This window comes from Oncorhynchus masou, chromosome 31, assembly GCF_036934945.1.
Source record: "Oncorhynchus masou masou isolate Uvic2021 chromosome 31, UVic_Omas_1.1, whole genome shotgun sequence".
Taxonomy (NCBI): domain Eukaryota; kingdom Metazoa; phylum Chordata; class Actinopteri; order Salmoniformes; family Salmonidae; genus Oncorhynchus; species Oncorhynchus masou.
In genome coordinates this window covers 18554620-18578152 of record NC_088242.1, presented here as the reverse complement: position 1 = coordinate 18578152, position 23533 = coordinate 18554620, and the positions used below count along the sequence as shown (strand labels likewise).

Genomic DNA, 23533 nt, shown 5'->3' with positions numbered 1-23533 from the left:
GCGCCCCTAGAGTTTCAAGAGGTTAACTAGATCACACGTGCTGCACAACAGTGAGTGACTCACAAGACTCCGGTCTCTCGTTGTAAACAAACTCCACGTGACGGGGGTCGACCCGTAAGCTTCATAATGAAAAATGATGTGACAGGTGAAATGAAGAACACGATCTTCTTTATCTCCTAACGGTTTGCAAAGGTTGACTGCAGGCATTTACTTAAAAAGTAGCTACAAATATCATATTGTATTAAAATACTTCAAAGATAAATTGTTTCAAAGGTAATGCCGGCATTGAAAAACTCTCCCATGGCTAGTTCCAAATACACCAACCCACAGAGATAAATAGAGCACTGTAAATCAAATAACATGTTTTTTTAAAGAAGTGAATTCAATTTCAAGTTAATTTTCAAAACGTTATAGTGTTATTTATGTCATGTTAGGGAGTCTGAATATGGAGTAAAGCATTGACTTTCTTCCAGTCCCATGGAGTTGTTTTCTTCATTAATATTGCGTGTTGAAAGTGTTCTTCTAAATAATCGCTTAGCATCTTGTATTTTGGATAAACATTCCAGAACTATCTCCATCTCTTTGTGTGTGTAAAGTTTGGTTGTATTATCCTTGTGGGGACAAGAAGTCCTCACGATGGTAAAACAAGGAAAATGTGCCACTTCGTTTCGCTTTACCTGTTTTCTATTGATATTTCTTCGTATATATACATACAAATTATGCTGATTCATGATTTCGACTGGCTGAGAAAATCTGCACATCTGTCTCACCCTGACTCAACACTTTTGGAGTCGAGATGAGACATTTTGCAAATGTCACAGACAGCAGGGTTTATACAAATGTTCGCTGTTGAAAAATAAATGTTAGTATAAAATAAATGTGAGATAATGTCTAGATACTTTTTAGATGTTTTTTTTTATGGTGGAGATCAAGTTTATACATTGCTTTGTTGGGCTAGTATAACAGTGGATTGCGCAGACAGAACAGAGTAAATAGGCATTTTAACGTCTAGATTTAGCCGGTGGTAATTTGTGGAATAGACACCAGGCGGAATGCGGTTTTAACCAATCGGCGTTCAGGATTAGACCCACCCATTGTATAATGAGCTATATGTATAATAGGATCCCCTTGGAGTATCAAAAATGTTTTTGCTGAAAATATTATTTATTTGGCCTTACGGCTATTAGCCCATACAAACACACTGAATAACAGATTCACTACATGGAACAACAGATTGTTCCCCCCCCAACCCCAAAAATGTTTTTGTTTGTTTGTCCTGAAGTGTCTGTCCTATATCTGAGAGATATGAGAAAGATCTGGAAACATTTTTTACTTTATTTTTTTACGTGAATTTAACCCCGTACTTTATATATATATATATATATATATATATATATATATATATATATATATATATATATATATATATATATATATATATATATATATACACCACCAGTCAAACGTTTGAACACACCCCACTCATTCAAAAAACATTTTATTCTATTTTCTAGATTGTAGAATAATAGTGAAGATACATTTGAAATAACGCATATGGAATCATGTAGTAACCAAAAAAAGTTTTAAACAAATCATAACATATTTTATATTTGAGATTCTTCAAAGTAGCCACCCTTTGCCTTGATAACAGCTTTGCACACTCTTGGCTTTCTCTCAACCAGCTTCATGAGGATTGCTTTTCCAACGGTCTTGAAGGAGCTCCCATATTGCTGAGCACTTGTTGGCTGCTTTTCCTTCACTCTTGGTCCAACGCATCCCAAACCGTATCAATTGGTTTGAGGTCGGGTGATTGTGAAGGCCAGGTCATCTGATGCAGCACTTCATCCCGCTCCTTGGTCAAATAGCCCTTACACAGCCTGGAGGTGTGTTTTGGGTCATTGTCTTGTTGAAAAAGAAATGATAGTGCCACTAAGCGCAAACCAGATGGGATGGCGTATTGCTGCAGAAGGCTGTGGTAGCCATGCTGGTTAAGTGTGCCTTGAATTCTAAATAAATCACTGACAGTGTCACCAGCAAAGCACCATCACACCTCCTCCTCCATGCTTCACAGTGGGAACCACACATGCAGAGATCATCCATTCACTCTGCGTCTCACAAAGACATAGCATTTGGAACCAAAAATCTCTAATTTGGACTCATCAGACCAAAGCACAGATTTACACCGGTCTAATGTCCATTGTCATGTTTCTTTGTCTAAGCAAGTCTCTTCTTATTATTTGTGTCCTTTGGTAGTGGTTTCTTTGCAGCAATTCGACCATGAAAGCCTGATTCACGCAGTCTCCTCTGAACAGTTGATGTTGACACGTGTCTGTTACTTGAACTCTGTGAGGTGCAATCTGAGGTGCAGGTAATTGCCCATTTCTGAGGCTGGTAACTCTAATGAACTTATCCTCTGCAGCAGACGTAACTCTGCGTCTTCCTTTCCTGTGGCAGTCCTTGTCTTGTGAGGCCTGTGTCACCTATAGCAACGTGTATGTGTTCGTGAGAGTCACCTTTCCACAGAGGGGTCATATTAGTTTGTAGGCCAAACTGTTCGGACGCTATAGACGACTTTGTGAGAAGACCGATTTTTGTGATGACTCATGGTCTGACAAACACTGCTCTAGCTCTGTCACCTCTCATCACAGATGACTCATGGTCTGACAAACACCGCTCTAGCTCTGTCACCTTTCACCACAGATGTCTCATGGTCTGACAAACACTGCTCTAGCTCTGTCACCTTTCACCACAGATGCGGAAGTGCGACATAGGCGGATGCGGTGGATTGAGATTTCATCAAATGCAAAACAGATATATCTAGCTTAAAACCAGTTAAGGCTATGCACAATACTGCCCCCTTTGGAGGAATTGCATGCCCATAGTAAACAGAAAACAAATCTGTCCAAAATTGCTAATATATGCATATAATAATTATTATTGAATAGAAAACACTCTAAAGCTTCTAAAACCGTTCGAATTATGTCTGTATGTAAAGCAGAACTCACAGGGCAGCCATTCTCCCAAACTCTCTCTCTCTCATCAGGAAAGTTACCCCAACTTTGACGTCATCGCCCCCACCCTTCCCAACCAGCTACGGATCTGGGATCAGTTTCTGTGTCTTCAGCGTGCTGTGTTCTTTCAATGGGGTGCGTAATGAAGAAAATCCCTCGAGCTTTGACCGGTTGGCGGGCAAAATACTGAAGTGTCACGAGAATTTAGCTGCGCGTCAGGGCGCAATTGAAGACACAGCACTCTCTTTTCCACATCGTCTGAGGAGAGTTGCCTTCTTTTGTTTGAATCGCCAATTGTTTTGTACGTTAATAACATCCTAAAGCTTGATTCTGCACTTAGTTTGACCAGTTTAGTCAACATATAATATGTAATTTTGAAGTTTTGATGCGCAACTGTTCGTGATCAGAAGTCCTTTTTGGTGCATTTCACCTGAAGCTGTTAGCATATGCTAATACAAAGACACACGAACTGAAACCAAACATTATATTAGGTAAGTATGACTCCTTCCACTACATTCTGATCAAAGACCATCAAAGGTAATGGAATATTTATGTTGTAATTTTGTATTTCTGTTGACTCCAACATAGCAGAGAAATATTGCTTATGTCTGAGCGCCGCCTCAGAATATTGCCTAGTGAACGAATTCTGTAACGTTAAAAATAAATGTAACACAGCGGTTGCATTAAGAAGCAGTGTATCTTTCTAACTATATGTAGAACATGTATATTTAGTCAAAGTTTATGATGTGTATTGCTGTTATCTGGCGTTATCTGGCGGAGCTATTTATAATTTCTCCGGACATTTCTGTAGCATTTTTTGAACATGGCTCAATGTAAACGGAGATTTATGGATATAAATTGCATATTATTGAAAAAAACATAAATGTACTGTGTAACATGTCCTATTACTGTCATCTGATGAAGATTTTCAAAAGGTTAGTGAATTATTTTTCTTTTAATCCTGCGTTTGTGATTGTGCTTTTTGCTTGACAATGTGGCTACATATTGTATGTGTCTTAGTGGTGGTTTGATATACATATGTGCTATGTTTTAGCCGTAAACCATTTTAGAAATCTGACTCGCTGGGTAGATGAACAAGGTGTTTATCTTTCATTTGAGCTATTGGACTTGTTAATGTGTGGAGGTTAAATATTTTGAAGAATATTTTTGCATTCTGTGCGCCATCTTTTGAGTTGAGCTTGGGGGGGGGGTGACCTTGGGGAACGTGTACAGTGAAGGCGTTAAACTGACAGATTTTTATGGTGATTTTTGTATAATTCAAATTAGGTTTCAGCAGTGGGGCGGACTTTGACCTTAGGGGTTTTAATAGGAAACTATGGCAGCAGCCTCCAAGCTTCTTTGCACAAATGGTGCCACAGAAATGTGGTCCGAATTTAGACTAATTCCAAAGGACAACCTGTTGCCTAGATAGTGCACTACTTTGATCAAGGTATTGCTGGTCAAAAGTAGTGCACTATCTATCTAGGGAATGGGGTGTCATTTTGGGTGCAGTCTTAGACAGTGATGCAAAATACTTAGTTAAAAATACTTTAAAATAGTACTTAAGTGTTGGTGTGCCTCTGGATATGCATAAATTTAAAAAACAAGAAAATGGTGCCGGTTTGCTTAATATAAGGAATTTGAAATGATTCATACTATTACTCTTAATACTTAAGTATATTTTAGCAATTACAGTGCCTTGCGAAAGTATTCGGCCCCCTTGAACTTTGCAAACTTTTGCAACATTTCAGGCTTCAAACATAAAGATATAAAACTGTATTTTTTTGTGAAATCAAAAACTGAAAAATTGGGCGTGCAAAATTATTCAGCCCCCTTAAGTTAATACTTTGTAGTGCCACCTTTTGCTGCGATTACAGCTGTAAGTCGCTTGGGGTATGTCTCTATCAGTTTTGCACATCGAGAGACTGAATTTTTTTCCCATTCCTCCTTGCAAAACAGCTCGAGCTCAGTGAGGTTGGATGGAGAGCATTTGTGAACAGCAGTTTTCAGTTCTTTCCACAGATTCTCGATTGGATTCAGGTCTGGACTTTGACTTGGCCATTCTAACACCTGGATATGTTTATTTTTGAACCATTCCATTGTAGATTTTGCTTTATGTTTTGGATCATTGTCTTGTTGGAAGACAAATCTCCGTCCCAGTCTCAGGTCTCTTGCAGACTCCATCAGGTTTTCTTCCAGAATGGTCCTGTATTTGGCTCCATCCATCTTCCCATCAATTTTAACCATCTTCCCTGTCCCTGCTGAAGAAAAGCAGGCCCAAACCATGATGCTGCCACCACCATGTTTGACAGTGGGGATGGTGTGTTCAGGGTGATGCGCTGTGTTGCTTTTACGCCAAACATAACATTTTGCATTGTTGCCAAAAAGTTAAATTTTGGATTCATCTGACCAGAGCACCTTCTTCCACATGTTTGGTGTGCCTCCCAGGTGGCTTGTGGCAAACTTTAAACAACACTTTTTATGGATATCTTTAAGAAATGGCTTTCTTCTTGCCACTCTTCCATAAAGGCCAGATTTGTGCAATATACGACTGATTGTTGTCCTATAGACAGAGTCTCCCACCTCAGCTGTAGATCTCTGCAGTTCATCCAGAGTGATCATGGGCCTCTTGGCTGTATCTCTGATCAGTCCTCTCCTTGTATGAGCTGAAAGTTTAGAGGGACGGCCAGGTCTTGGTAGATTTGCAGTGGTCTGATACTCCTTCCATTTCAATATTATCGCTTGCACAGTGCCCCTTGGGATGTTTAAAGCTTGGGAAATCTTTTTGCATCCAAATCCGGCTTTAAACTTCTTCACAACAGTATCTCGGACCTGCCTGGTGTGTTCCTTGTTCTTCATGATGCTCTCTGCGCTTTTAACGGACCTCTGAGACTATCACAGTGCAGGTGCATTTATACGGAGACTTGATTACACACAGGTGGATTGTATTTATCATCATTAGTCATTTAGGTCAACATTGGATCATTCAGAGATCCTCACTGAACTTCTGGAGAGAGTTTACTGCACTGAAAGTAAAGGGGCTGAATAATTTTGCACGCCCAATTTTTCAGTTTTTGATTTGTTAAAAAAGTTTGAAATATCCAATAAATGTCGGTCCGCTTCATGATTGTGTCCCACTTGTTGTTGATTCTTCACAAAAAAATACAGTTTTATATCTTTATGTTTGAAGCCTGAAATGTGGCAAAAGGTCGCAAAGTTCAAGGGGACCGAATACTTTCGCAAGGCACTGTACATTTACTTTTGATACTTAAGTATATTTTAAACTAAATACTTTTACTTTTGTCATTTTCTATGAAGGTATCTTTATGCTTTTCCACACACACACACACACACACACACACACACACACACACACACACACACACACACACACACACACACACACACACACACACACACACACACACACACACTTCAGCCCTTTCCCCTGTCATACTGGAGGATAATTCCAGTCCACACTGTTACACAGCCTACTGAAGCGGGTAGAAGAGTTGTGCAGCAGATTGTGGGCACAGAGAGAGAGAGAGCATCAGATGACTGTCTGGCAGAAGTATGGCTGTGTTGGGAAACACTCATGTGTTTCAGAGCAGTCTGGCCGACAGCACTAGCAGTACTACTGGTTCCCCAACAAGCTTGCTACTAAATCATATTCAGTACTACAACAGAAGCAGTATGCCTGACTCCAAAGAACCAGTATATTATAAACAAGTAATAAACTAGTAAAACCATAATATTAATGTTGTGTTTCTCTGCCAGAATCAGAGACCAAATATGGAGGTGTTGTATTATCACACATTTTGCTGTCCAGACTGAGAGCTGATTGGTTTAGACGTTCAGTTAAACACAGCTGATTGGTTAAACTTTAAGCCTTCAGCAACACACGGCTGAAATAAATGTAGTTCAGAGTCTGGATGTATCAAGTGTCTCAGAGTCGGAGTGTTGATTTAGGATCAAGTACCGTCAATGTAATCTTATTCATTGTGATATTAAAAGACAAAACTGATCCTAGATCAGCACTCCTACTCTGAGACGCTTGATACGTACAGCACAGAGCGACATCTGCCAAGCAGCCGGTCCTCTCCTCATGCAGAGAAACCTGAGTCCATTCAGATGAGATAAAAACAAATATCAGCAGCCTGCTCCCCTCAGAATGGATAGTAGTTTACTTCTATGATATGTCTATACTCAGCAGACTTCTACAGGGGCCCATGGATACGTGGCTCTAAAACTTCACTATCTTTCTGTTATCACCAAACCTGCTGGGGAGTTTAAAACAACTACTTGGACAATTTGCCACTTGACTTGCTGTAAAATCACCAAACCTGCTGGTGTTAACGCCAGGCACCACACCGTCATAGGGTATTTTTTCCCATTAATCATATCATAACCAACTTTTACCAGTTTAATGTAAAATATATTTGATTATAATTGTATTTTTTTAAGGTTTAATTCAAATATGCAAATGCAGTGATGTGTCATTAATATGTGCATATTTGCATATCACAGACATCCATTTTTCTGGACACTGGATGAAGTTTCATTATGTTAAGACACTCCAAGACTTATCCAGAGCAGATTGTGGGTAAATACTTTTTCCATCATTCTATCTGTAAAATACTAAAAGCTTTTTTGGCGCATTTTTCCAAAGGAAAATGTTATCTACAATAAAACATTTACAACATATCAATAACTCCCTCTGGGCAAGTCTGGATAATATATCTAAGGAAAACCACACAACATTTGGTGAATGCAGATGCTTCTGAAGCTGAGAAAAACGTGTTGGCATGTTGGAAGAATCTGACATTTAAGAAATGACAGTTAAAAACAAGTTCACTGAATTTAGACTATAACAAATGCATATTTAGACCCAATCACCATCCCTTCAAAGTAAGTTACTAATTATAGTCCAGTTGGTAACACTCGCTAAAAAATATCCTTTTAAATTACATGTCATTTAATGTAGTGAGCTTTGAAAGTATTTAAGTATGTCCATTTAATGCTTAAAATTCATACAAATGTTGATGACGGTAGTATGATAAACAAAATACAATATAAATGTTCATCAAGTTTTTGACATTTGTATGTTTACTTTTCGAAAATATTAATATTAATGGGACAGAATATTAACACATTTCAAAAATATAGGTAGATGCAAAAATGTCATTTCAGCCTGTGGTGCCTGGCCATAACTAACATTTTGGTATCACTTTATTTAATGAGTCCTTTTACAAATGGTCTACAGATGCTAAAATGATTAACAAATGATTAACTTCAACTCTGTTGATATTTGCAACAACTTGATAGGGTTTGGGCCACGTTAATAATGAAGTGTTTTCTCAACGGATAAGGAAAACAGCCATCACCTACAAACAACTACAATACATTACCAAGACAAATCCCTCCTAATTCTCTTTATCTGTTATTATTCATGCATAATAACCATTGGAACTGGTTTGAACATCATGCAAATATAATCCCTCCGCAATGATCAGATAATGGAAGCATTGAGATGGAGAAAGACCATAGCATCAGAACACAAATTCTCAAGATTCCTCCAACTCCCCTGATGGGGGAAGCCTATCAACAAGTGCGTCAACACATTGCCACCTGCCAGAGGTGTTTACAGACTGTCTCAACACGAGGCCAACAGAGGCTATGAGTGTCCTTCTACTCTGTCTATTGCTCTACATGGGTTTATAGCCGTTACAAGTGTCCTTCGACCCACTACTGACAAACCTCCAAAGTGTCCAGCCAGTCTCAAGGCCATGGAATGTCCCACTGGGCGAGGGACGGGCTTCAGGGCCAAAGAGAGAGGGGATCGGTCCTTTCATCACCCACTGCAGGGTGCAGGAGCTAACACTTAATGAAACTAAGGTTAGGAGACCACCACCGTGGAAGGGCCAGGGACTGCAGCCTAAACAAACCCAGCCAGCTGTCCTCTGATCTGGGAGTAAATATACAAAAAGAGACCCTGGAGTAAAGACCCACAGCCTTGCTAGCACGTCAGAGATTACTACTGCATATAGTTGGTTTATTGATTGCTTTAAAATTAAATAGGTGTTTTTAACGTCAACTGCTAACAGAATGATAGCGGCATGCATGGTTCACAGCCATCTCGGACAATAGCCATTTCGCTACATATTCGTTGCCAAGCCCACTGGCCCCAGGTCATCAATGAGCTTTTGCTAGGTAAAGCTCCGCCTTAACTCAGCTCACTGGTCACCATAGCAACAACCCCCCATAGCACACGCTCCAGCAGGTATATTTCACTGGTCATCCCCAAAGCCAACTCATCTTTTGGCTGCCTTTCCTTCCAGTTCTCTGCTGCCTATGACTGGAACGAGTATTTCTACTTGCACATCCTCATCTGCACATATATCACTCCAGTGTAAATTGATAAATTGTAATTACTTCGCCACTATTGGCTTATTTATTGCCTTACCTCCTTACTTCATTTGCGCACACTGTATACAGATGTTTATATTGTGTTATTGACTGTACGTTTGTTTATGTGTAACTCTGTGTTGTTGTTTTTGTCGCACTGCTTTGCTTTACTTTGGCCAGGTCATAGTTGTAAATGAGAACTTGTTAAACCTACCTGGTTTTATTTTATTTATTTTACCTTTATTTAACCAGGCAAGTCAGTTAAGAACAAATTCTTATTTTCAATGACGGCCTAGGAACAGTGGGTTAACTGCCTGTTCAGGGGCAGAACGACAGATTTGTACCTTGTCAGCTTGGGGGTTTGAACTTGCAACCTTCCGGTTTACTAGTCCAACGCTCTAACCACTAGGCTACCCTTAAATAAAAAGAAAGAAAGAAAACATGCATTTTACATGCACATCTCACGGACACACAGAAAGACAGACACACACATGCACAGCCACACACAGGCATGTGCGCACACATACATAAACACACACAAACTCACAAATAAACAAAAAACTTAATGTGTACTTTCATAGTTGCTGTGTCGTATAAGTGTATTATTTGGAATTAAGTTGTGTCTACTTATCCAATTGAAAGCCATCATGCCGTATTGCCAAAAGCATGTGCCTCTGCTTGAAAACCAAAGGATGGAGTAAAAAATACATTTGCCTTTTAAGGAGCGCTTTGATGTTAGGAAAAGCTGGGGTTTGACTATGTGGTTCATGGAAGGATATTTGTAACAATGATGATGGTTTAACCCGGCAGCTTTTGCAAGCCTACATGGATTGTGTTAAACAATTGCTGAAGTAACTGTGTACATCAATCCAATGCTTTCAAATCCATGACAGAGAGTGTGCAAGTGCACACTTTAGAAGACACAGATGAAACAGATTAAAACAGATGATCAGGGTCGTACTGTGAACGTTGAACTCACCAGTATTTTTCCATTGGATTTGTCCTGCCGGGCGAGGCTGACCCCCATCCACTCATCATCCCTGTCTCCCTGGCACGTCTTCCCACAAGACTCCCTGGGCTTGTTCCCTGCAGGAGACAGACAGAAGATATTTAAAGTGGATCTTTTCCCCCCTCCTCTGGGAGTCAACAGATGAAAGGTGAGCCTAGAGACAAGTTTCTAATACAGTTCTAACAAACTAGCTTTAAAGTTGATTTTTTATATTTTTGTTTTTTTGTAGATGTAGTGTACGTGGTTCGGTGAGCTATGCTCCAATGATGAGTGACCTTGTTTGAGGTCTGAGGATCCGTGTTAGCTGCCCTGAGATAATGCCTTGGCTTTAGCTCATCAAGCTAACACAGTCTTATGGCATCCATACGTCCTGGGTTCAACCCTGATTCACTATTGAACCATCTTACATTTTGAGACTGCAGGAAAATGTACCATGTAATGATCTGAATACCAGACAGCCTTTTTTTTTTTAAAATCGGTGTTGACACCAAACAAACAACTCTTGGGTCAACAGATATGGCCTAAGTCCCAGACTACAGCCCAGAATGTTGTGTGTGTGTGTTTGTCTCTCTGATAGATGGAGAGCACAGTGACCTAGGAGGAGGGAGGAGAGGATTGAAACGCTTCCTTCGTCCTAAATGCCACCCTATTCCCTATATAGTGCATTACTTTTGACCAGAGCCCATAGAGCTCTGGTTAAAAGTAATGCACTATGTAGGGTATAGGGTGCCATTTAGGACAGAATCGCTGTTTGGTCATCCTACCCTGTTTAATCATTACAGAGTGTGTAGCAGAACTCTAGGCCAAAGGAGCTGCCCAGTTATTTCATGTTTGCTAACAGATAAAAGTGGTTTAGAAAAGCATACATGTCTTTTGATGGTGCTGGGCTATATTATGACTGGCTTCTAGGCCTCTATGTCCATTTGCTCTCTGTCTCTGCAACTTTAAGCAATTCTTAAATCTTAATGAAGATCAAAAAGACCTAAGGAATGTCTGAGAAAGGAGTAAGACTGTGTCTCCTCCTAAATGGCACCCCCATTGGCTACGTAGTGCACTACATTTCACCAAGACCTTGGGTCTCATTTGGGACGCTGCCCAAGACATAAAAACATTAGTCCCATTAAAACATGACTGCAAAGAGTAAACAGCAGTAAGAAAGGAACACAGTTATTCACTTTAACAAGAATGCACTTAACTGGGCAAATAAAATCAATTAGCATATGTTAGGTGAATTAGCAGTCATAGACACCCACAAGAAGATTTGTGCAATCAAGTCACTGCTTTTACAGAGTCTGAATCTAACATCACTTTAGGAAAAAAAGAAGCCTCTCTCTCTCTCTCAGCAGCATGGGTGCCCTTAAACGGTTCAGTTCCTCTGCCCTCCGTCTCAGATCACCGGCTTTGTCCCCAATTGCACCCTGTGCCCTATGTAGTGCACTAGGCTATAGGAAACAGGGTGCCATTTGTGATTCACACACAGATTTACTGGAGCAGTCAGGGCAAATAAGAAAAGTTATAATTGACGCTATTTCCGGAGTTCATCACTAATATTTTCTCTGAGGCACCCTAGGGCTGAACTCCCTCTGTCTGGCGTAATTCATGGCAGCTCTCGCTCTGTATGTGTGTGTCATGTGTTGTGTGTGAGAGAGAAAGGGAGAGAGCGAGACAGGGAGAGATCAGAGAGACAGAGAGAGTGAGACAGAGAGAGAGACCAGAGAGACAGAGAATGAGACAAAGACCAGAGACAGAGGGAGAGAGTGAACACTGCAACAGGACCCCATGTCTGGCCTGACGCTTCGTTTAATAATGTACATCTTGTTGGTGACATGGAGGAGTAAGTGAGGATTTCTATTAAACCCACATAAATCTTCTCTCTCTCTTGACCATAAGAATAGCAATTGCAGTAAACTTTCTGGCACAACCACTTGGAAAATATTAGCTAAAACATTAATCATACCTATCAAAATATTTCTGGACTTCCAGCAACCCGAGATTTTTCTCTTTCTGTATGTCTTTATTATTTATAAGTAAAAGGAACAGTTGATTAGTGTTAAACACTGTAGCTGCCTATGTAACATACTTTGTGGTTAGTGTTGTCTGTTGTCCTGTTTGTCTGTCCATGGTCTGCTGTCGTGTCTGTCTGTCCATGGTCTGTTGTCCTGTCTGTCCATGGTCTGTTGTCCTGTCTGTCTGTCCATTGTCTGTTGTCCTGTCTGTCTGTCCATTGTCTGTTGTCCTGTCTGTCTGTCCATTGTCTGTTGTCCTGTCTGTCTGTCTATGGTCTGTTGTCCTGTCTGTCTGTCTATGGTCTGTTGTCCTGTCTGTCTATGATCAGTTGTCCTGTCTGTCTATGGTTAGTTGTCCTGTCTGTCTATGGTCAGTTGTCCTGTCTGTCTATGGTCAGTTGTCCTGTCTGTCTATGGTCAGTTGTCCTGTCTGTCTATGGTCAGTTGTCCTGTCAATGGTCAGTTGTCCTGTCTATGCATGGTAAGTAGTTCTCTGTAGAATAATAATATATATATCCCATTTAGCAGACGCTTTTGTCCAAAGCGACTTACAAGTCGGCTGGGGCCACTACTTTTACATATGGGTGGCCCCAGTGGGAAGGTTGTGAAGCAGAGGCCTCGTTTGTCAATATTGCATAGAAAACTATTCTAATATACTACCTACGAACAGAATTTAGAATGTTCATACGCAGAAATGTGTGATTTATCAAACAATCCTACAAGCGTCATACACACACCGGTAGGAGATAACCATTGATAAATAACAATTGTTCTCAGCCTCAGTGCTTGTGCACGACATTGGCTATTTGCATTTTGAAACACCCCTAATTAATGAAATATAGTCAAAATCATCCCGTTGAAGTCCGTGGCTAATATACACTGGGTGTTTAAAACATTAAGAACATCTTCCTCATATTGAGTTGCAGCCCCCCCCCGGCCAAGGGCTCCGAGCTCTGAGGAGCGCCATCTATACATAGAAGCCTCCAGCCTTGAGTCCTGGGGGTTATACTGAACAGAAGACTCTGGTCCTAAGGGTCAGTATAGTTTGTGGTTATCCAGATGGCTCTACTTGTGGTCCCTGGTGACTGCATGGTCTGTGGTTCAGTACTGACCTCTGCCTAGGTCCATCTCAGTGCAGCGTCTCTCTGGGTTGCTGTGGACACGGCACTTGAACACGGCTCCAGGGGTGTGAACAGAGCTGCTGTGGGAAGAGTTGGCCTTGGGGGCCCCTACCAGCACCCTGTAGACAGAAACAAAACATAGTTCGTAAACCGTGCAAACGCAACAGATCCTGTCACAGCAGTCAAGAACAAGAACAACTTCAAGAAGGAGGACTGCTGTAGTAGGAAGAGTTGGCCTTGAGGGGCCCTATCTGCACCTTGCACACAGAAACAATGGGAGAAACAGAACACCTTGCATGAAGAGTCAAAGGGTGGTTGTCACCAAGCATGAAGGATAGTGTCAATAACACACATCCTCCCACTGGGCACACACTGGTTGAATCAATGTTGTTTCCAAGTCATTTAAATGAAATGACGTTAAACCAACATGGAATAGACTTTGAATTGACGTCTGTGCCCAGTGGGCTGTCACAGTAAGGTCACATAATGATCTTCATAAGGACCACTCTACAGCAGAGTAATTCCCCCCATGTTCAAGACAAGTATGGTAGCCTATATTCAGGGGTGGAACTGGGGGAGAACATGCGGAACTGGAGTTCTCAAAGTGAAATTATTTTGATGTGAAAATCTGCTTTCCAAAGGTGAACTCTAAAATGTAACATGAGTTCCCAAGTGACTTTTATTACAATTCCACCCCTGGGTATAAGGGTCAGTCATGGCATCAGCACCCTGATTCATGGACTCATGACAATGAAGACAATGGTGGGAGTTGTGACAGCTATGGGGACATGATCCCATAAGCTTTGGCTACATGCTGGAATCTGGGACAGGCCAGCTCGGCTGCTACAGAAAAAGTCTAAAGGAAACCAAATGACATGCACATTCTTAAATACTGCACATCAATCAAACTGTTGACATAATAAGAAGATTATATGTCACCATCATACAAATGGACTATTTTTCGAAACAAGATAAGAGTTTAAGCAGTAAAGTAGTGAGCAAATTTCACCCACACACTGTCAATTGAGTACGTGTATTTTTTTTTGAAAATATTATTTAGTTATTGATTTTAGAGGCTATTTCTCACATCATTAGGCTATTCTTTTTAAACAATGCATGCAGGCTATTCTTTCAACAACTGCATGTAGGCTACGTAGCGCGCACAAAACTGAATGGCCCAAATACAATCCATAAGAATTGCGTAACAACCATACTGTGCCATTAATGTCCAAGGGCGGATACATAAGTGCATGAACAGTCCCCATTGCAATAACATTCACTATAAGATAGATACTAGGCGTTATAGGCTACCATAAGTAAACAGGTAGCCTTTGAGACTTACCAGCGCGTATTGTCATGATAGTGCTCCAGAACAGAATATCCAAAGAAACTCGAGTCAGGTCCACGGAACACAATAGGATGTTCTAAGTCAATGTTGTAGGAGTGAACTACAGAAATAGACAAATACACGTAGAGCACATTCAAAAGGCTCCTCTTCTGATTCAGAAAATGGGCCATCCTTTTGCGCATCCTTGAGAGGAACAACACTATGGAAAAAGTATCTAAAAACAAAGCTCGTCAAGGTTTCAGTGCTACTACAGAAAAAGTTACAAAAACTAACAGTTCAACTAGTTTCTGAAGTCTAGCACTTCGAACATGGAAAAATGACAGGGGTAGGTATTCGAGAATAAAAATAATGGTCCGGTGAAAAGTAACGGTCTGATCAGCTGCTCTCCATACTGTGAATCTGAGGAACTGGAGTCTGCAGCTCGTAGTTGCTCGCGGCGATGATAAGTGCGGTCATGGTGAAACGCAAATGGGTTCGGGGCCCGAGCATCAGATTTCACCAAAAACCGCCTCGCGCTTACGTTTATGAACGATGCTGCCCCCTGCCGTTCGCTATGTGAACAAACCAAGGGCAAAAGACAAACTACCTGTTGTAGACCAATCCATTTGTATATTGGCTGATGTTTGTGGATCATGCAGTCTTCATCACTCGTTCATATATTTTGGAAACACTTCCTTGCTTCACAAAATAAGTGGCTTGCCAGCAAATTAAAATATCAGAAACTAAGTGGACTGTAATTTTTGGTTCACTTAACAAGGACCTGGTTCCATAAATTCAATTAAATGTATGTTACAAAAGATTACTGCCGTCTGGCAAGCCAAAGTAATCACAGAGTAGTACTGTATAAAGGCAACTTTCAATCATGGCAGTTTCTAATACAGATGTTATTTATTTCCTAAAGTGAAACATTTGTTATTCAACAGTATGAAAGAGATTTCCTCTATCAGCTTGCCAAACAGTTCTATACTTACAGGTTAATAGAACTGTGACATGTCCTGTTTTGGTTAGAGTGGTTGTTATTCTGATCACTCTCTACAGTTAGAACACAAGCAGGTGATCACTTCTGATCACCTGCTTGTTCTTATTTGTCATCTTATCTTATGATACAGATCGTGCAACAGAAATTGTGAAAAAAAGGACTGAAATACCTCAACAAAATACCTCTGACTGACATCTCTTACTGAAAATTCAAATAAGCGTACCTTACCACCGGACTCTTCAAAAGGTTATTCAGGAAATTAAGAAAATATCTTAGTGAAGTACAGTATATTTTTCTGAAATATATCTGGTCATACAAGAATACAAAGGTCAGAATAGGCTAACATGTACATACTGTATATACAATATTGAAAAAGATCCACATTTCAGCAAAGTGAAAAATGAGCACAGAGGAAGACAGAAAATCAGTGTAAATAAAATTGTATTAGCTTGTCTCAAAATGTATTAATATAGCCAACAGTCACATTGTTCCCAATAGTACAGATTCACTTTTTTCTTTACAATATGTTTTGAGTTTATTTTTTGGTCAGTCTCCACAAAAGATAAAGTAGAAAAGCTGTGGGAAACAAACAAACATGGTCCTAGAAGCCAGTGTGTCGAAGTGGTAGTGTACTGGAAGGTACAGTTAAAGGGACCTCTCAGCCATAGAAATACAATGCAGATTCATATTAACAACCCAGAGAAATAGAACGTGGATATTTTATTTCTATGATCCATCACACAGTCATAAGGGGGAATTGATACGTAGAGCAGAAACAACCAAAATTCAACTGATAAACAACCAAAGATCGACTCAAAAACAACCATGGATCAACTGAAAAACATAATTTAAAGTAACTGTCCAGTTAAAATCTCCTAAAAGTTCATATTCTGTTAACTCATACCCAAATAATGTTGTTGACTAGTCTTATACTCATATTTGTGGGCAAAGCATAAATTGAAGAAATAACACTTCAAAAACCCCGCCTCAAACTTGTATCTCAAACAGACAGTTTAAAAAATGCTTGCCATTCCCTCATAGAGAACGATGTCATCCTGCCTCATTGGCTGAGCTGGCCAATCAGCGGTCTACTCACGTTCATATTATTAATGACCGGTATACGCCCACACTATTCTGTTGTTGGGTAGTCCCCAACAACCGGATGTTCTGGTTTTCAGGGGAAATGGAAAGAGCCTGTGCTGCAACTCCATCTTAACTCCTCCTCCACATTTAATGGATTGGCTGAGCAGTGCAGAAGAGAACCTCCCCTGACAGTTTTTTTTCTTCTCGTCAAGACTAGTGTGTAGGGAATCTAGTTTCTGGCATTTCTTTAAGACCTGCTACATAAGGTTAGTTGTTGGGGTACACCCACACCATTCCAACACAGAAAAGCTGCTTAAATACTACGTTCTCAAAGGAAAAGTATTTCACTCATATTGTCATTAATTATAGGTCATATTTAATAGAAATCTGGAAACACTGGACAGTTCGTTTATCAGAAAACACAACCAAAGAATCAACTCAAAAACAATCAACCAACCCAATGACCAAAACAAACTTATTGCACAAGCCATCCATCCAAAGAAAATCTAAGTAAGAAAGAGAATTAATTTTGGACTAAAAAACAAACAAATATTGTATAATTCATAAATTAAAAACCCTAATTTCATCACGTGAAAGTAGACTGGAAGAATTAGATACTATCTTTAGTTGGCATATTTTATAGTTCCCTCATAAGATTAGCTATGCAGCTCATACACATATCTACACAGCGCACAAACACACACAGTCAGAAGCAAAAGAAGTCAGACAGGACAGTAGAAGGGCTAGAGCTAGTCCACAGAGGTACAGTAGTCTTCATTCTAGTCCTTCAGCAGCAGTTTAGTCCACCCTCCATCCTTAAAGTACCAGCATCATTCTAATACCTGACCCTCATCGTAGCCAAGGCTGAAACAATAGGGAGAAGAGAGATACATGATTACTTTAACTGCACAGTACTACTTTGACTGGTAAGAAGAGAATAGAAGCACAAATACCATCTACCCTGATCTGACCTAGCACACTTATGACTAAGCATTTCACAGTAAGGTCTACACCGGTTGTATTTGGATCATCTGACAAATAAATGTGATTTGATACTAAAGCCTAATTCTGTATGCTTGTACACTGTGCTTACCAATATGCCTTAATACTGTAACAGACAAGAGGCTAGACATGTCTTCCCCCTTCACATCCCGCCATGTGTTTCCATTGCTGTAACCGATACTGTAGTCACGGGTAAGTGATCTACATGGGTCTAGTTGTTTAAGATGCAATATATCTGGATGAGGATATTATCAACATACTATACCTATAGGCCAAGGCAACGTCTGTAAGCGATTGCTGACATAGCACGGACTGTGTGTGTGTGTGTGTGTGTGTGTGTGTGTGTGTGTATCTATTCATCTGTGTGGTTGCATATGGCTCATCATTAGTGGCTTTACGACAAGGAAGAACAGATGCTTACAATTGCTTTTGTATCCTCTTTCTCCAGAACCTGCTGAGCTTGGTCTTGTGGGAACTTGAGCATGGAGGTTATGACTTTAGCCATCGTCTGTGGGAGGGAAGAGAAAAATACAGAAATTACTTAACCATCTAAAAAGAAAAGTAGCACACATTCAAATAAAAACTGTTTTTTTTCTTACCCAATTCTTTTAATTGAAAATTCCTTAAACATGAACTTTAACTTGGTGGCTGGGGATGTTTGTGATATGTGTTGGGAAACTGATGACAGTTCACAACTGAGTTGTTAAGAGTCAATGCTCTCAATGGCATGGGTAAACAATTGAGGTTAAGTGAACCCATTTCCAGCCATTCACCACATAAGATCACACACTGCAGCCCATAAGGCTCTGTGGCCACCTGCCCTCAACACCACCATCAACGACCCAATCAAAGCAGCCTGCTCATTGAGACCAAAAAACTCAAAGTCTATCTGCCAGCGTTAGCAGCATGTGTTAGCTAGCTTATAAAATTCTGGCCCTAATCAGAAAAAGTGCTACTGTTTGAGGAAACCAGGGGAACAACCAACCAAAGACCTCTTCTTGTTGTAGATGAGCTAAACAAGTCCAGTAAGTCTTTAAAATGTCAGTGTGAGTCATGTGAATAGTATGTCTGTGGGGGGGGGGGGGGACATCCTTCCACTCCCAGGGAGGCCATAATGATATGGCTATGACATCATCAAGTTTAACTGTTTACTGAGGACCTAGGGGGGAACCCTGCTAACTTTGTGTGTGCGTGCGATACCCCGCTGTTTTTAGGACCATGTCAACTAGCACTGTTAATTCCCATACAGCATCTTTAATTAGCACCTATGCTAAACGGACACAAACACAAAATTACTTTTGTACGAGTCTAACTGGGTGACGGCTGTGTGGGAATGGAGAAGTTTATTGGCTCTCTCTCTATCCGGTCTCTCCTCCTTCCGTATTTTCGACCTCCTCTCACATTTTCATTGAGGGAAAGCAACTAAACAAATGGCAATCTATCCTGGGCTGAATAAAAGGGAAGTGTGATACCGATGGTTATATTTCAAGAAACTTGAATGATGCAGGATTATGTGCACTGTCAATCTTCCCTCATCAGAAAATGTTACTTTAATGCTGAAGATGCAAATTGATTATTGATAAAATACCTTAGTTTCCCGCCCCATCATGTACTCAAACAGCACCTTCCTCAGGTACTCAAACTCTGTGGGTTCCGAGAAGGACTCAGCACGGTAATGGCCAGGATCTAGAACACACAAAGAGTCAAATTAATTCATCACAAAATTAAAGTCACTAAATCTTTAAAATGTATGGACAAAGTTGTACAATCTTGATCATCAGTGAATTTAGTCACCAAGCTATTAACTAGGACATACAGTGAGCTCCAAAAGTATTGGGACACATTTGTTGTCGTTTTGGCTCTGTACTCCACTTTGGATTTGCAATGATACAATGACTGTGAGGTTAAAGTGGAGACTGTCAGATTTCATTTGAGAGTATTTTTATCCATATCGGGCGAATCGTTTAGAAGTTACAGCACTTTTGGTACATAGTCCCTCCATTTTAGGGGACAAGATCACTTACACTGTATACAGTATGTATATTAAAAGTATTTGGACCCCTAGTCATAGCACGCAATGACTACATCAAGCTGGTGACTCTACAAACTGGTTGGATGCAATTGTTGTTTGTTTTGGTTGTGTTTCAGATCATTTGTGCACAATAGAAATTAATGGTAAATAATGTAGTGTGTGTCATTGGAGTCAATTTTATTGTAAATAAGAATAGAATGTTTCTAACACTTCTACATTAATGTGGATGCTACCATGATTACGGATAATCCTGAATGAATCGTGAATAATGAGTGAGAAACTTTGACGCACAAATATCATACCCCCAAGACATGCTAACCTTTCACCATTATAATAACAGGGGAGGTTATCATTTTTGTGTGTGTGTGTGTGTGTGTGTGTGTGTGTGTGTGTGTGTGTGGGGGGGGGGTATGATATTTGTGCGTCTAACTTTCAAACTCATTATCATTATTCACGATTCGTTCAGGATTATCCATAATCATACTAGCATCCACATTAATTCTTCAAGCTCAGTCAAGGTGTTGGGGATCATGGCTTGACAGACATTTTCAAGCCGATTTAAGCCAACAATGGTAACTTGGCCACTCAGGAACATTCACAGTCTTCTTAGTAAGCAACTCCAGTGTAGATTTGGCCTTAGATGTGTTGTAGGTTATTGTCCAGCTGAAAGGTGAATTTCTCTCCCAGTGTCTGGTGGAAAGCAGGTTTTCCTCTAGGATTTTTCCTGTGCTTAGCTCAATTCCATTTCTTTGTATCCTGACAAACTCCCCAGTCTTTGCCGATGTCAAGCATTCCCATACAATGATGCAGCCACCACCATGCTTGAAAAAAAGAGGCAGTTACTCAGTGATATGTTGTGTTGGATTTGCACCAACTTTTGCAAGGCTTTGCATTTAGGCCAAAAAGTGTATTCCTTTTACGTGTTTTCTTGTTTGTTGCAGTTCTACTTTAGTGCCTTGTTGCATACAGGATGCATGTTTTGGAATATTTGTATTATGTATATTTGTATTCTTTTCACTCTGTCATTTCGATCATTATTGGGGAGTCACTACAATGTTGTTAATTGTCTGAATTGTTACCCATCTACCAATCACCACCCTTCCTTGAGGCTTTCCAAAAGTTCCCTGGTCTTTTTAGTTGTATCTGTGCTTGAAATTCAATACTTCACTGAGGGACAGATGTTGTGTGTATGGTGGGACAGAGGAAGGGTCGATCATTCAAAATCATGTCAACCACTATTATTTCAAACAGAGTGTGTCCATGTAATTTATGTGATTTCTTAAGCCAAATTTTACTCCTGAACTAACTATTTAGGCATGCCTAAACAAAAAGGGAGTGAATAATGTTTCAATTAGTTACAGAACATGGAAACCCTTACAGCAGTGCACAGGCGTGGGTTCAAACCAAGTGCCAAATACAAAAACGATCAAAACTGGAAAGCATGGCACATGGCCTAGATGAGCACTAGTACACCGCAAGAACATTACAAACAGTCCAGTTCAGGGTTTCCGTTAGCGGTAAATGCCGGCTTTTGGTCGATAAAAAAAATGAAAAGCAGATAAATTGTTGCCGGCCAAATTGCAAAATAGTGCTTTTTTTTCATTGATGGAAATACCAGTCGATGTGCTCCAACTTCAAATGCAAATAGGCTGATAAATCCTCAAGCTGCTGGGGTGGATGTGTTCCTATTTTTACTCATGCAAAAGACGGGAGGCCCTCGTAAAAGGACTTGAGCTTAGCGTACCACAACTGGGCAAAATTCGCGGATTTTAAGTCATACCACAGATTCTCAGTTGGATTGAGGTCTGGGCTTTGACTAGGCCATTCCAAGACATTAAATGTTTCCCCTTAAATAACTTGAGTGTTGCTTTAGCAATATGCTTAGGGTCATTGTCCTGCTGGAATGTGAACCTCCATCCCAGTCTCAAATCTCTGGAAGACTGAAACAGGTTTCCCTCAAGAATATCCCTGTATTTAGCGCCATCTATCATTCCTTCAATTCTGACCAATTTCCCAGTCCCTGCAGATGAAAAACAGCCCCATAGCATGATCCTGCCACCACCATGCTTGGGGATGATATTCTTGGGGTGATGAGAGGTGTTGGGTTTGCACTAGACATAGCATTTGCTTTGATGGCCAAAAATCTAAGTTTGAGTCTCATCTGACCAGAGTACTTCTTCCCTATGTTTGGGGAGTCTCACACATGCCTTTTGGCAAACACCAAACATGTTTGCTTATTTTTGTCTTTAAGCAATGGCTTTTTTTCTGTCCACTCCTCCATAAAGTCCTGCTCTGTGGAGTGTATGGCTTAAAGTGGTCCTATGGACAGATCCTCCAATCTCCGCTGTAGAGCTTTGCAGCTCCTTCATGGTTATCTTTGGTCTCTTTGTTGCCTCTGATTAATGCCCTCCTAGCCTGGTCTGTGAGTTTTGGTCAGCAGGCCTCTTTTGCCAGGTTTGTTGTGGTGCCATATTATTTCCATTTTTTAATAAATGGTGCTCCGTGGAATGTTCAAAGTTTCAAATATTTTTTTATAACCCAACCATGATCTGTACTTCTCCACATCTTTGTCCCTGACCTGTTTGGAGAGCTCCTTGGTCTTCATGGTGCTGCTTGCTTGGTGGTGCCTCTTGCTTAGTGGTGTTGCAGACTCTGGGGCCTTTCAGAACAGGTTTATATATACACTGAGATCATGTTACAAATTGCACACAGGTAGACTTTATTTAACTAATTATGTGACGTCTGAAGGTAATTGGTTGCACCAGATCTTATTTAGAGGCTTCATAGCAAAGGGGTGAATACATATGCATGCACCACTTTTACATTTATTAAGTTATATTTTTCATTTCACTTCACAAATTTGGATTATTTTGTGTATGTCCATTACATGAAATCCAAATAAAAACAGGTTGTAATGCAACAAAATAGGAAAAATGCCTAGGGGGTGAATCATTTTGAAGGCACTGTGTGTGTGTAACAACTTGGAGCTGTGCAAAGAATTTCCTCTATAAGGACAATATGTTCCATAGAGATGTTGGGGCCAGCATCTGAACATGATAGAGATGGCCTTGAGGTTGAAAGGTAAAGGGTTAGGAAAGGGAAAGGTAGGAAAAGAAAGGAGTGATGAAGAGAAGAGGTAGCGCAAACTAGCCTTTGATCATCAGGTGTGGAGAAACGGCCTGGCTAATAAATCCTTTGCGCCCTCTGACCTCTAGGCACTGGGAAGGGTACACCAGCTGAACTCACAGAAGAGTAACACTAAAACAGGGGGCTGAGGACCCACCCTAAACAACATAGCAGCGAGTCCCTCTACCTGGAACCACTCCTCATTAACCTCTTGACCAAGAGCCATTAATCTAAGGTGGTTTCTAAACTATCTATAATGGCTTGGAAAATGTTTTCACATTGTTCCTTTTTAGCACATTACCAACAACTATGGCTGAGTACAGCTCAGCGGTGTTATCAGGGTTTCACAGTGGTCAAGCCAGCAGAAGCCATATTTAGATGGTGTTAATATATGCCAAGGCCGTCAACAGT

At 40.4% G+C, this 23533-nt stretch overlaps 2 protein-coding genes across 5 annotated transcripts in view; both read right to left on the bottom strand.

The window, feature by feature from the left end:
- The window catches only part of itga9 (integrin, alpha 9), a 144086-nt gene extending 128762 nt beyond the window's left edge, over nucleotides 1-15324 (bottom strand). Inside the window, exons 1-3 of the mRNA XM_064950255.1 lie at nucleotides 14895-15324; nucleotides 13544-13671; nucleotides 10396-10502 (exon numbers count right to left, since the gene is read on the bottom strand). Of these exons, the coding sequence (XP_064806327.1) occupies nucleotides 10396-10502; nucleotides 13544-13671; nucleotides 14895-15082 (423 nt within the window). The 5' untranslated portion in view covers nucleotides 15083-15324. The remainder of the gene's footprint in view (nucleotides 1-10395; nucleotides 10503-13543; nucleotides 13672-14894) is intronic.
- A 978-nt stretch (nucleotides 15325-16302) lies between these two features.
- Nucleotides 16303-23533, bottom strand: part of golga4 (golgin A4) — a 33190-nt gene continuing 25959 nt past the window's right edge. For all 4 annotated transcript variants that reach the window (XM_064950252.1, XM_064950254.1, XM_064950250.1 and 1 more), the window contains 3 exons: nucleotides 19553-19650; nucleotides 18386-18472; nucleotides 16303-17826 (listed from right to left, as the gene is read on the bottom strand). In XM_064950252.1, the coding sequence (XP_064806324.1) occupies nucleotides 17812-17826; nucleotides 18386-18472; nucleotides 19553-19650 (200 nt within the window). In that variant the 3' untranslated portion in view covers nucleotides 16303-17811. The remainder of the gene's footprint in view (nucleotides 17827-18385; nucleotides 18473-19552; nucleotides 19651-23533) is intronic.